Source organism: Symphalangus syndactylus, chromosome 9 (genome assembly GCF_028878055.3).
Source record: "Symphalangus syndactylus isolate Jambi chromosome 9, NHGRI_mSymSyn1-v2.1_pri, whole genome shotgun sequence".
NCBI lineage: Eukaryota > Metazoa > Chordata > Mammalia > Primates > Hylobatidae > Symphalangus > Symphalangus syndactylus.
In genome coordinates this window covers 23674134-23688864 of record NC_072431.2, presented here as the reverse complement: position 1 = coordinate 23688864, position 14731 = coordinate 23674134, and the positions used below count along the sequence as shown (strand labels likewise).

Genomic DNA, 14731 nt, shown 5'->3' with positions numbered 1-14731 from the left:
TCTCCGGTCCTTCTTGGACTCCCATTAAGCATATATTGGTATGCTTGATGGTGTCTCATAGTCTCTTGGGCTCTGTTTCTTTTTCATTTTTTTTCTTTCTGCTCTTCAGACTGGATAATTTCAACTAACCTGTCTTCAGGTTCGCTGATTCTTTCTCCTGCCTGCTCAAACATGCTGTTAAACCTCTGTAGTGAATGTATTATTTCAGTTATTGTACATTTCAGATGCAGAATTTCTATTTCCTTTTTATCATTTCTACTTCTTTATTGATATTCTCTATTTGTTGAGACATTGTTGATTGTGAGTTTTTTGCCAGGTTTTCCTGTGTTTCTAGGGAGGTACAGACCTGCAGAGCCCCTTGCTCCACCATTTTCGTGGATGTGTTCTGTATTACTGAGTTTGAAGAGTTTTTCAGAAAATATATTGTGGATCTAAATAAGTCCTTTTTCAGATTATAATTTGCAAATACTTTCTCAGTCTGAGGCTTGTCTTATTCTCTTAACAGTGTCTTTTGATGAGCAGAAGATACTAACTTTAAGTACAGTTTATCTTTTTTTTGTCTTGTGCTTTTGGTATTGTATCTAAGAAATCTTATGTAACATAAGGTCACAGAAATTTTCTCCTGTGTGTTTTTTCTAGAAATTTTATAGTTTTACATTTTGTATTTAGAGCTGTAATTCATTTTGAGTTCATTTTTTGTGAGACAAGTATTCTTGTGGGTGCTGTAGTGGGTTTGTTTGGTTTTTTTTTTTTTTTTTTGCTATTTTAATTTGCATTTCCTTTATGACCAGTGATGTTCTTTTGCTTGTTGGCTATGTTGTGTTTTTTTAAGTGTCTGGTCAAATCTTTTGTCCATTTTGTTCATTTTATTGTGATGTCTTCTATTTGAGTTGTAAGCATTCTTTATGCATTGTGGATATAAATCCTTTGTCAGGTATATGTTTTGCCAATGTTTATTCTCAATCTGTGTTTTGCCTTTTTCTTTGCTTAACTATGTCTTTTGATTAGAAAGTTCTTAATTTTGATGTTTAATTCATCAGTGTTTTTTATGATTCAGTTTCCTAAGAAATCTTTGCCAAACCCCAAAATCATGAAGATTCTTCCCTATGTTTTCTTCTAGAAGTTTTTTTTTCTTGTGATCCAATTTGAATTAAGTTTTAATATATGAGGTCAATGTTCTTCCCCCCACCCTCCACCCAAAACATTCAGTTATTTCAATACTATTTATTGAATAGACTACCATTTGAATACAGTGAATTACCTTGGTATCTTTGTTGAAAAGCAATTGTCTGGGTCTGTTTCTGGCCTTTCCCTTGTGTTCTACTGAGCTATATATCTGACTTTTCCCTAATGTTCTATTGAGCTGTACGTCTGTCTTGATTAACATAGCTCTATAAGAAGTCATGAAATCACATAGTTGGAGACCACTGACTTTTTCTTTTTAAAAATGTTTTTGCTGGCCGGGTGCAGTGGCTCACGCTTGTAATCCCAGCACTTTGGGAGGCCGAGGCGGGCAGATCATGAGGTCAGGAGATCGAGACCACAGTGAAACCCCGTCTCTACTAAAAATACAAAAAAAAAGCCGGGCGTGGTGGCGGGCGCCTGTAGTCCCAGCTACTCAGAGAGGCTGAGGCAGGAGAATGGCGTGAACCCGGGAGGCGGAGCTTGCAGTGAGCCGAGATTGCGCCACTGCACTCCAGCCTGGGCGACAGAGCGAGACTCCGTCTCAAAAAAAAAATAAAATAAAATAAAAATGTTTTTGCTATTACAAGGCCTTTGCATTTTTATATAGGTTTTAGAATCAGCATGCCAGTTTCTTAAAAAAAAAAAAAAAAACCTGCTGGGGATTTTGGTTGGGATTGTGTTAAATTGACATTTTAACAATATTATGCCCGTGAGCATTGTCCATCTCTTCATTTATTTAGGTCTTTTATTTCTCTCAGCAGTGTTTTGTAGCTTTTCAGAGTGTAGTCTTTTTCTACATCTTTTACTAAGTTTTTACCTATTGTGAATAGAATTGTTCTCTAATTTTCTGATTAATTCTTGCTGTTATACAGATTTGCCTTGTTTCATTAGAACTTGTTAAAGTCACTTATTCTTATAAATGTTTTGGTAGGATTTTCTATGTAGATGATCGTATGTGAAAACAGTTTTACTTCATTCTTCACAGTTTTGTCTTCTTTTCCCTTGGAGAACACTGTTAAATCAGAGATTAAGGTGAACATTTGTAGATTGCCTTTGCTAGGTTGAAAAAATTTATTTTACCCGCAGTTTGCTTTACAGTTTTGTTATGATTGGATATTGGCATTTGTCAGATGCCCTTTTGTATCTGTTGAGATTGCCTCACAGTACAATGTGGAAATTAATGCACATTTGTAGATGCCCTTTATTAGGTTGAGAAAATTCCCATCTGTTTCTGGTTTGTTCTACAGTTTTATCATGATTGGTTGTTGAATTTTGTCAAATGCTCTTTCTGCATCTATTGAGATGGTCATACTTTTTTCACCCTTTATTGTATTAACATGGTGTATTACTTTACTTTTCAGATGATATCTAATCTTACATTTCTAAGATAAACCCAGTTAAGATATATTATCCTTTTTTTTTTTAATTAAAAGAAAAAGTACCAATGATTGACTAAATTTGCCAGGTACTCTCGTGGCATTTATGTGTTGTTTCTAATTCTTACAATAACCTGTAATTAGCTTCTAGTTTGAGGGATGATAAAATTGAGGCTGAGGTCTCAGGAAAAAACATATAGAACATGAAGGAAAGTCTAAACTTCATACCTTCAATGCCCCTAGTACTCTTTCTACTATACCATGCTACTTTTTGTAATAATTTATGGTTAAAAAATATTGAAGATCATATTGATGTTTTATGTACTTTTTTTTTTTTTTTTTTTTTTGATGGAGGTCTCACTATGTTGCTCAAGGTGGACTCAAATTCCTGGGCTCAAGCAATCCTCCTGCTTCAGCCTCTCAAGTAGCTGGGACTACAGGTGCATAACACTGTGCCTGGCTTTTATGTACATTTTTGAGGTATGTTTATTATTTCCTAGAATGTAAATAATTGATTCATGAAAAAAAATTCTAATAGCTTTTAACCTCTACCATTGAATATCTTTCTTCTAATTTTATCTTTGCTGTTGCTGTGAACCAAAGTAACTAACAAATCTTTAAGAGTATTTCTTTTTGTCTCCAAATTTGTAGGAGCACATAAAGTGTATTAACTATCCATCCTGAGGTAGCATGTGTGTATTAGTCACAGTTCTCCAGAGAAACAGAAACAACAGGATATACGTGTGTGTGTGTGTGTGTGTGTGTGTGTGTGTGTGTGTGTGTGTGTAGAGAAGGAGAGGGAAGGATTGATTATTGTAAGGTATTGACTCACATGATTATGTAGTGTGAACAGTCCCATTATCTGTCTGCAAACTGGAGACCCAGGAAAGTCCCGCAGTGTAGTTTGAATGTCTGGAGCCAAACAGCTGATGGTATAGGTTTCAGTCCCGATCTGAAGGCCTGAGAACCAGGAACACCAAGGACAGAAGATTGATGTCCTACCTCAAGCAGTCAGACAGCAAATTTAACCTTTTTCTGCTTTCTGGTTTTATTCAGGCCCTCAGTGGACTAGCTAATGTCTCCCCACACTGGGGATGGCCATGTGCTTTACTCAGTTCACCAGTAAACTGAGTAAAGTTTACTGATCTTTTCCAGAAACACTCTCACAGACACATCCAGACATGAGTTTAACCAGATATCTGGGCATCCTGTGGCCTGGTAAAGGTAACACATAAAATTAACCATCACACTGGGTTAGTCTTGATCTTGAATTTTTGGGGAATTTTTATATTACTTTTAATTCAATTATTTTTAAACCTTTTTTTATTTTGAAATAATTCTAAAGTTACAGGAAAGTTGCAAGAAAAGTACAAAGAACTACATATGCCCTTACCTAGATTAACCACTTTTTATTATTTTCCACATTCACTTTATCATTCTGCAGTATTGCACATTTGCATGTAATTTCCCTTTTCTGAACCGTTGGAGAGTAGGTTGCATATATCTGGTCCCCCTACCCCTTAATGCTTCAGTATTTCCTAAGAACAGTGATAGTCTACTAAATAACCTAAATATGGATACCAATTTCAGGAAATTTAGCATAAATACAATACTTTCAACTAAATATTGTTTTGGTCAGTTGCCTCAGTGATGTCCTTTGGAGCAGTTTTATTCCCTAGTGCAGGATACAGTCCAGGATCCTTCATGCATTTGTAGTAAATAAAATACAGTTCATTTTTTTTTTTTTTTTTTAGGTTTGGGGGTACATGTGAAGGTTTGTTACATAGGTAAACAACATGTCACAGAGGTTTGTTGCACATATTATTTCATCACCCAGGGTATTAAGCCCAATAGCCAATAGTTATCTTTTCTGCTCCTCTCCCTCCTCCCACCCTTCTGCATCAGTTAGACCCCAGTGTCTCTTGTTTCCTTCTTTGTGTTCGTGAGTTCTTATCATTTAGCTCCCACTTACAAGTGAGAACATGCGGTATTTGGCTTTTTGTTCCTGCATTACTGTGCTAAGGATAATAGCCTCCGGCTCTATCCATGTTCCTGCAAAAGACATGATCTTACTCTTTTTAATGGCTGCATGATATTTTATGGTATATTTGTACCATATTTTCTTTATCCAGTCTGTCACTGATGGGCATTTAGGCTGATTCCATGTCTTTGCTATTGTGAATAGTGCTGCAGTGAACATTCATGTGCATGTGTCTTTATGGTAGAATGATTTCTAGTCCCCTGGCTATATACCCAGTAATGAGATTGCTGGGTAAAATGGTAGTTCTGCTTTTTGCTCTTTGTGGAATTGCCATACTGCTTTCCACAGTGGTTGAACTAATTTACACTCCCGCCAACAGGGTATAAGTGTTTCCTTTTCTCCACAACCTTACCCGCATCTGTTATTTTTTGACTTTGTGATAATAGCCATTCTGACTGGTGTGAGACGGTATCTCATTGTAGTTTTGATTTGCATTTTTCTAATGATTAGTGATGTTGAGCTTTTTTTCATATGCCTGTTGGCCGCATATGTCTTCTTTTGAGAGGTATCTGCCGATGTCCTTTGGCCACTTTTTAATGGGATTGTTTTTTTCTTGTAAATTAAAGTTCCTTATAAATGCTTTTGATAAAATTCAACAGCCCTTCATGTTAAAAACTCTCAATAAACTAGGTATTGAGGGAACATACCTCAAAATAATAAGAGCCATCTATGACAAACCCACAGCCAACATTATACTGAATGGGCAAAAGCTAGAAGCATTCCTCTTGAAAACCGACACAAGACAAGGATGCTCTCTCATCACTTCAACATAGTTTTGGGAGTCCTAGCCAGAGCAGTCAGGCAAGAGAAGGAAATAAAGGTCATCCAAATAGGAAGAGAGGAAGTCAAACTATCTCTTTGCACATTACATGATTCTGTATCTAGAAAACCCCTTAGTCTTGGCCCAAAAGCTTCTCCAGCTGATAAACAACTTCAGCAAAGTTGCAGGATGCAAAATCAACATACAAAATTCACTAGCATTCCTATACACCAGAAACAGCCAAACCTAGAGCCAAATCAGAAAGGCAATCCCATTCACAGTGGCTACAAAAAGAATGAAATACCTAGGAATACAGCTAACAAGGGAGGTGAAAGATCTCTACAATGAGAATTACAAAGCACTGCTCAAAGAAATCAGAGAAAATGCAAACAAATGGAAAAGCATCCCATGCTCATGGATAGGAAGAATCAGTATCATTAAAATGGCTATACTGCCCAAAACAATTTATAGATTCACTGCTATTCCTATCAAACTACCAACAACATTCTTCACAAAACTAGAAAAAGCTATTTTAAAATTCATGTGGAACCAAAAAAGAGCCCAAATAGCCAAGGCAATCCTAAGCAAAAAGAACAAAGCTGGAGGCATCACATTACCCATCTTCAAACTATACTACAAGGCTACAGTAACCAAAACAGCATAGTACTGGTATAAAAACAGGCACATAGACCAGCGGAACAGAATGCAGAGCCCAGAAATGAGGCCGCACATCTACAACCATCTGATCTTTGACAAAGATGACAAAAAACAAGCAATAGGGAAAAGACTCTCTGTTTATTAAATGGTGCTGGGATAACTGGCTAGCCATATGCAGAAGATTGAAGCTGGACCCCTTCCTAACACCATACACAAAAACCAGCTCAAGATGGATTAAAGACTTAAATGTAAAACCCAAAACTATAAAAACCCTGGAAGACAACCTAGGCAGTATCATCCTGGACATAGGAATGGGCAAAGATTTCGTGACAAGGACTCCAAAACCAATCACAACAAAAGCAAAAATTGACGAGTGGGATCTAGTTAAACTTAAGGGTTTCTGCACAGCAAAAGAAACTACCAATAGAGTAAACAGACAACCTACAGAATAGGAGAAAATATTTGCAAACTATGCATCTGACAAACATCATGTTTTATTATGCAGTGCTGAATCAGAGAAATTAATTCTTTGCTGTGTATAGGACATCCAAAGACAACATTTCTGAGTTGTAAAGAGAAAGAATATAGAGTACATCGAATAATGCAATGCACAGACTAAGTTGAACCTTTCTGATTAGTGATTTAAATCAAGTCATTTCTATAGCAAGAATGTTCATTTCTTAAAAATGCTAGATGAAAAAAATCAGTCTTTCTCTCTCAAGTGCCTGATTCCAGCATGTTTTCTGTATATTCAATGTCACCTTTTTCAGTAAGATTAGGCACTTTAGAAAATGTTGGATGGGGCCAGGCATGGTGGCTCACACCTGTAATCCCAGCACTTTGGGAGGCAGAGGCAGGCAGATCATGAGGTCAAGAGATTGAGACCATCCTGGCCAACATGGTGAAACCTTGTCTCTACTAAAAATACAAAAATTAGCTAGGCGTGGTGGCGCACACCTGTAGTCCCAGCTACTCGGGAGGCTGAGGCAGGAGAATCACTTGAACCCAGGAGGCAGAGGTTGCAGTGAGCCGAGATTGCGTCACTGCAATCCAGCCTAGCAACAGAGCAAGACTCTGTCTCAAAAAAAAAAAAAAAAAAAAAAAAAATGTTGGGTGGTTAGGATCTGTTTATTTATTCAAATGTTAGCTATCAGCTGGAATGAGAAGGAATTTGACTTACTTTTTTTGTGTTAGTTATCTGTTGTGTAACAGATAACTCCAGAACTTGCTGGTTTTGAACAATAAACATTTAATTACTGATAGTTTCTGTTGATCAGGGATTTGGGAGCTGCTTAGCTGTGTGGTTCTGGCTTAGGGTCTTGTATGAAGTTGCTCTCAGGCTGTTAGCCAAATTACAGTCGTAAGAAGGCTTGATTGGGGCTGGAGGATTCACTTCTAACATGGCTTATTCACATAACAGAAGGTAGAATGGCCTCCATTCCTTACCAACTGGGTGTCTCCATGGTGTATGTTGAAAAGTTTTATGACATGGCAGCTGGCTTCCTCCATAGCATGTGATCCATGATAATGAGGAGGAAGTCACAATGCCTTTTATGACATTGTCATTTCTGCCACAGTCTTTTTTGTTGAAGCAAGTTAGCAAGCACTAAGCACATCTACAATCAAGGAGAGGGGCAGGCTTTACCTTTTGAAGGAAGAAGTATGAAAGTGTATCACTGACTGATCAAGTAGAGGTAAGCAGTGGAGGACACTCAGAATACCTTCTGACAGAAGGTATTAATTAAATTGTTAATTTTCCAGGGAAGGGAATGCTTTTATTTTGTTTCTAAAGTCCAGTCTGTTATTAAGACTTGGACTGTTATTGAAATATACACGTAGATTTTTTTTTTAAATTCTACTTAGGAAGTCTTAAAATTCATATTCTCGAAGGAAAATATCTAAAACAAATTATAAAATTCAACTCTAAAATATGTGAATAGTACTTATTTTTTTACTAAGGTTTTGTTTTGGAGACGTGTTTGAAATAAAGTGATCCTCATTCAGGACTTAGAAACAAAAGTTATACTCCACATGCTAGGGATTAGGAAGAAGGCTAATGTGAACTGATCAAAAGTATGAATTATGGAATGCCTTTAGAATATTCAACTTTTAGGTAACTTGATATTGTTATAATTTCAAGCTTAGAGAAAAGTTGTAAGAATGGCATAAGGAACTCCTGTATATCCTTCATCTAGATTCACTAATTGTTCATTTTGTGCCATTTGTGTTATTCTTTGTCTCATCCTAGCCCAGTCAGCCTAACACCACCAGGGATAAACCAGTAGTCTGATAAAATTAAGTTTATTGACCCACTCCAGTGAGAGAGAGTGCAAACAAGAGGAACCACAGGGCTTCTTACCAAATGGAGTTACAGTAGACTTCATAAAGGATTTTGGAGAACAATAGCATTTAGGTAAAATTTAAATGCACTACATTTTGTGGTGTCTAGATTGGATGACAGTGTAGATGTAAATCTGTGTTGTCGAATGACTAAAACATCCTTTATAAATTAAACTTTTTATGTTTAAGTGAAGTACTATTTATCATGTGTTTATGGAATTTTCTGCAATAAATTCATGTGTATGGATGGATTTATGATATGTTGAATTCATCACCAGAGATTGTACTGTAGAGAAGTCCTTTAAGAGGAGGATTTTATCTTCCTATTATATTTTATCAATTTTAAGATGGACTCAACCCTTCTACACACACGCTTCTTTCCATATGGATATTCAGTTTTTCTAGTCCCATTTGTTTAAAAGATTTTATTTTCTCTCGTTGAATTGCTTTGGTGTCTTTGTTGAAAATGACTGGAAAAATATGGATCTGTTTCTGGGTTTTATTGAGAACTGGTCTTAGCTGTATCAGCATGTTTAAAATGATGTTCTATAGGTTGTGATCCTCAATCAATTTGTTCACTTAAGGCAGTTCTGTAGTTATTGTTTGAGAATGTATAAACATCAAAAGCACCATCATATACCTATAGAGAATTACTAGTGCCTCTAAAAGAAAGAAAAGAAAGAGAAAAAATCCAAGAGACAATAAAGGAGTGCTCCTTTAACCCTACATTAATAGTTGTGGAGAGGAGCTAGGAAAAATAGTAGTCTAGACCTACTTAACTCTAAAGCCCCCTTAAAACTGGGCTCTTAGTTTTATACATTCTTTTAAGAATACCAATCTTGATGGCACAGAATATTATTTTGTAAGGAATAAACAAAATATTGAAAGCTTAGAGTCAAAGCCATTTAAGAGATTTAGACTATGACTTTTTAGGAAAGCACAGAAATATATATGAGCAAATCTATGTTTAAATCCAAAACACTTTTTACAGTCAGTATGAAATATAAATTCTAATTGTAAGGAAGCATTGTATAAGTTTAATTTGGTTAATCAGTCTTCATAAAATAATCTGTGTCCTACATTTTGTGGTGTCTTAGATTTGATGAAATCTGATAGCAATTTTTATTTGTGGTTTTCACTCTTTGATATATAATATTTTGTATTATTTTTTGTTCTCTTCCATTATTTTCATGTGAAGTGTCATGGTGTAACCTGCAGTCACTCAGTTATGGGTTAGTGTATTGCCACTAACTAACTCCTTGACCTTGGACAGGTGTTTAACCTTTCTGAGAACTGGTTTTTGCAACTATAAATGAGATTATATTTACCTAGTGGCATTATTATGTTTTATTCTTTTCTACTTAAATACCAAGAGATTGCACATACATTATACTTAAATCTCATTAACATTTCTAGTAGGCTGTTCATATACCCTTGGTGAAGTGAAACTTTAATGTTATTAAGATGGTGGTCTTCCATTCTTTGATCTTTTAGAAAAAAGTTATATTTCAGTAATCATCGTAAGTATTTTTATTTGTTTAACTAGTGGAGAGTGAGGAGATAGGGACAGACCAATGTCTTTCAGTATGTAAATGGTTGAGCGCTACTGTACTAGAAGAGGTAATGAGACAGTCAGGTGCCTGCAGCCCTGTATAGAATCCCGGCAAATACAACAGCCACAAATACGGTATAGACTAATAAAGGATTGTTTTTGTTTTTTTGTTGTTGTTGTTTTTGAGGTGGAGTTTCGCTGTTATTGCCCAAGCTAGAGTGCAATGGCGCGATCTTGGCTCACTGCAACCTCCGCCTCCTGAGTTCAAGCAATTCTCCTGCCTCAGCCTCCCAAGTAGCTGGGATTACAGGCGTGCACCACCACGCCCTGCTAACTTTTTGTATTTTTAGTAGACACAGGGTTTCACCATGTTAGCCAGGCTGGTCTCGAACTCCTGACCTCAGGTGATCCACCTGCCTCAGCCTCCCAAAGTGCTGGGATTACAGGTGTGAGCCGCCACACCAAGCCAAAGAATTGTTTTATAGGCTGCACAACTACGAATGGCGTGGCTATTGATGATGTGATTTTTCTTTTTTCCTAAATGATGAACAATTCTGGGTAAAGCTTTGAAGAAAAATTAAATAGAAGTTTCCTTGATTGACATAGAAGCTGTAGTTCTGCGAATATAATTTGTTAATATGTAAAATGGGCTTAGGTTCTAGGTTAATTACAAATAGATTTTTTTAACCTACTTGAATGTCCAGATGGAAATTTGAAAGTCTAGACTATTGTTTGTTGTGTAGGACTGTTTGGTGCATTGCAAGATGTCCTATAATCCTGGCCTCTTTCCACTAAATACCAGTGGTCATCTTAATTGTTTTGACAGCTAAAAAACATTCCCTTCAATTTTAAAAATGTTCCCTGACTCTTAACACCCCCATTGAGAACTACTGGTCTTAGATGTATTAAAGGTAAGAAAAATTTAAGTACTAGAGTATTAGATGACTTATTTGTCATTATGCATTGACTGCATTTAATAAAAGTTGTTAATTTGAGACTTTTACAATTAAAATGACTGTATTGTTATTTTTCCTAGTAAAATGAATGAAAGTAAACCTGGTGACTCACAGAACCTTGGTAAGTAACTGTATTTAAAATAATTTTATTACAATGAGTCTTTTAAATATGTTACTTAAACATTAGGACTGAAGAGGAATGAATTCCCTGGCACATGCTTAGTTTGTATGTCCATGCACTAAAGTATAATATTGCATATATTTATTTCAACAAAAACCTATCAGAAGGCAATTTATTTGCCAAATTTTATATTTATTTTATGTATATAAGATATGGTTCGTATCTCAATAAAAGTTATTTAAAGGAAAAAAATGCAGATGAGAAGAATTTAAACAATGTGTACAAGTTTAACATGAAAAGGAAAACTGGCCAGGTGCAATGGCTCATGCCTGCAATTCCAGCACTTTAGGAGGCTGAAGTGGGCAAATCACTTGAGGTCAGGAGTTCAAGACCAGCCTGGCCAACATGACAAAACCTCATCTCTGCTAAAAATACAAAAATTATCCAGGAGGCGCATGCTGTAATCCCAGCTACTCGCTAGGCCGACGCAGGAGAATCACTTGAACCCGGGAGGCAGAAGTTGCAGTGAGCAGAGATCGCACCACTACACTTCAGCCTAAGTGACAGAGGGAGACCTGTCTCAAAAAAAAGAAGAAAAGTTAAAGAAAAGAAAAGGAAAACTTACCTCTACGTGCTCACAACAATCTTCCTAAATAGATGCGGTCCGTTTTGACCTTTGCTTTTAATTGTTGTTTTCTTCATTTATTATAAACAGTATCTGTTGACTTGCTACAATGAAAGATGAGGAATTTAAATGATTACACTCTTCTGCCACTTCTCCCTCATCCACTGTATTTTAGATCCTTTTAAATTCCCTCTAAAATTAAAATGTTATTCTTACAACTTTATATCTTGATCATTACTTTTAAAGTATCTTTTGACACCACATTATGTTGGATAAGGAAATTTATGCTCCTAAACCTCTTCTACTTTCTTTCCCTGCTTCTACCTCCAGCCTTCTGTCAGCTATGCTAATAGTTCTGAAACTTTTAGTACTTCATGGACTACCTCTATGCATTTGCCAAATGGAAATACACCCTACTATTGATACTTTTTCCTAAGATGGACTGTTTCTTTATTTACATGAATGTATTTAAGGTAGAAACTTTACTTCATTATTGTAATAGAAACCAGTATCATTTACTACACTAGATGCCAATCTTAATAATAAATATAATGAAATCAGGACAATTTTACCAAATTTTAAACATTAAAAGCAGGAAGGTACAAATGAATATAAAAATAATCTATTTATAAAAATGCATGCCTGAAACCTAGTCTGTTCCGCATTCAGCGCCCTCCATACTGGGTAGAGGGAGATGGGGGAGAGAGGAACAAATGGAAAACCACAGGTCCACAGCATACAGCAGATGCACCTCCATCCAGGGTTCATGGCAAGAATTTCCCCTCCTCTATAGTTTCAGCCAGTTCGCAAGGACTCCTCTTTTGTAGACTCAGCTAATTCTACATAACCCTCTTTCTCTTGAGCTTTATGCACACTTGCGGGTAAAAGTGTAGGTATTGGGGATGGAGTTAAGGTGGAGCTTACTGGTGTAGGATGTCCAATATGAACAAATGGCAATTTGCTGGAGTTAATGTGAACAGCTGCCTTGTATGGAAGGGAAGGAAGAGGAGCTGAAATCTTTTAAAGGGTTAAGAGAGAGACTTTGAGTTATGACTTATCCCTTTAAACTGGAGTGAGGGAGGGCAGAGTAGTTAGGCTATTTCACTATATTAAATATGAGCTCATCCTATTTCTTTTCAGTTCTAGAATCTATTTGGTGAGCAGCCTATTAACCAATATAATACCTTTTAACATGTGACATCTATTCTTGATTACATGTATTATTCAAGGTAAATAATACTAGTTTCCATAACTGGTAAACTCTGACATCTTACTGGTTTAAAACAAGAGAAGTTTATTGCTTGGTCAGGTTACAGTCCAGTGTGCATGGTTTAAGGAAGATGGAGCAGTTAGGGAGTTTCTGCGGTATGCAATCATTTAGAGATGCAAGCACACTTCATCTTGTAGGGATCTACTTCTTAGGGATCCTGTCTTTTCAGCTAGTGATTTTCAACTTGTTACATTAGCATCTTAATAAAATTTTCTGTATAAATAAACATATAACAGAAAAGATTAGTTATTATACTAACATTCAGTTCTATCTATATGTCATATCCTGTTAATTATTTTAATATACACTGTCTTATTTAGTCCTCACTAAGACATAGTTTGAGGTAGGTACTATTATCCTCATTTTTATGATGAGGAAATGGAGTCATAAAGCACTAGTGAAATAAGCTAGTCATGGAAAGACAATACTGCATAATCTCACTTATGTGTGGAATATAAAAAAGTCAAACTCATAGAAACAGTATAGTGCTGGTTACCAGTGGTTGGGAGGATTGGAAGATGTTGGTGAAGGGATACAAAATTTTATAATAGACTGGTGGAATAATTTCAAGAGATCTGTTATACAACATGGTGACTATAGTAGATAACAATGTATTGTATACTTGAAAATTAGTAAATTTTAAGTATTCTCACCACAAATGGTAAATATGTGAAGTAATGCATATGATAATTAGCTCCATTTAGCTGTTCCACAATATGTACATATATCAAAACATCATGCTAAACATTGTAAGTATGTACAGTTTTCTAAAAAAGCATTAGTTGAGTCTTAACTCAGGTCTCTCTGACTCTACAAGTTGTATTTTTGTGTGTGTTGGGAGGGGTGGATAAAATAGGCATAAAATTCACACTTTAACTATTTTGAGATATACAATTTGGTGGCATTTAGTACATTTACAGTGTTGTGAAACCATTACCATTATCTAGTTCTAAAACATTTTAATCGCCCTCACAGGAAACCCTGTGCCTATTAAGTAGTCACCCCTCATTTTCCGTGTTCCCAGCCCCTGGTAACCACTAGTCTGCTTTTTGTATGTCCCTGTGGATTTACTTATGTTGGATAAAGTAATCCATAAGTAAATTGAGTAATATTGTGACCCTTTGTGTGTGTTTGACTTCTTTCACTTAGCATAATATTTCTAGGTTTATTCATGCTGTAGCATATATTATTACCACTTTCATCCTTCTTATTGCTGAATAATATTCCATCATATGGGCATACCATATTTTGTTTATCCATTTATCCATCCTTTGATGGACATTTGGCTTGTTTCTACTTAGCTATTGTGAACAGTGCTGCTATGAACATTAGTCACAAGTATTTGTGTGAACATCTGTTTTCAGTTCTTTGGTATGTATATCCAGGAATACAATTACTGTGTCATATGGTAACTCTTAGTTTAAATTTTGAAGAACTGCTGGACTATTTCCCAGAGCTCTATATCATTTTGTATTTCTACCAGCAGTGTGTGATGGTTTTGATTTTTCCAGTCCTTTGTCAATACTTGTTATTGTCAGACATATTGATTATAGCTATCCTCGTGAGTGTGAAGTGGTATCTCATTGTGGTTATTATTTACATTTCTCTGTTGACTGCTGACCAGTGATATTAAGCATCTTTTAATGTGTTTAATGGCTCTTTGTATATCTTCTTTGGAGAAATGTCTATTCAAATCTATTGCCTATTTTTAAATTGGATTGTTGGTGATTTTGTTGTTGAGTTATCAGAGTTTTTTTGATGCATTCTGGCTACTAGACCCTTAGATGTGTAGAGTGTCTTTCACTCTCTTGACAGTATCTTTTTTTTTTTTTTGAGATGGAGTCTTGC

At 35.9% G+C, this 14731-nt stretch overlaps 1 protein-coding gene across 7 annotated transcripts in view; it reads left to right on the top strand.

Moving 5' to 3' along the window:
- Positions 1 to 14731, top strand: part of G2E3 (G2/M-phase specific E3 ubiquitin protein ligase) — a 57902-nt gene that overhangs the window by 11369 nt on the left and 31802 nt on the right. For 3 of the 7 annotated variants that reach the window (XM_055291606.2, XM_055291608.2, XM_063645923.1), the window contains exon 2: positions 10948 to 10988. In XM_055291606.2, coding sequence (XP_055147581.1) covers positions 10952 to 10988 — 37 coding nt within the window. In that variant the 5' untranslated portion in view covers positions 10948 to 10951. Of the gene's footprint in view, positions 1 to 2915; positions 3042 to 7546; positions 7714 to 8189; positions 8433 to 10947; positions 10989 to 14731 lie in introns of those variants that run through there. The other 4 variants (XM_063645920.1, XM_063645921.1, XM_055291607.2 and 1 more) reach the window with 4 other exon arrangements.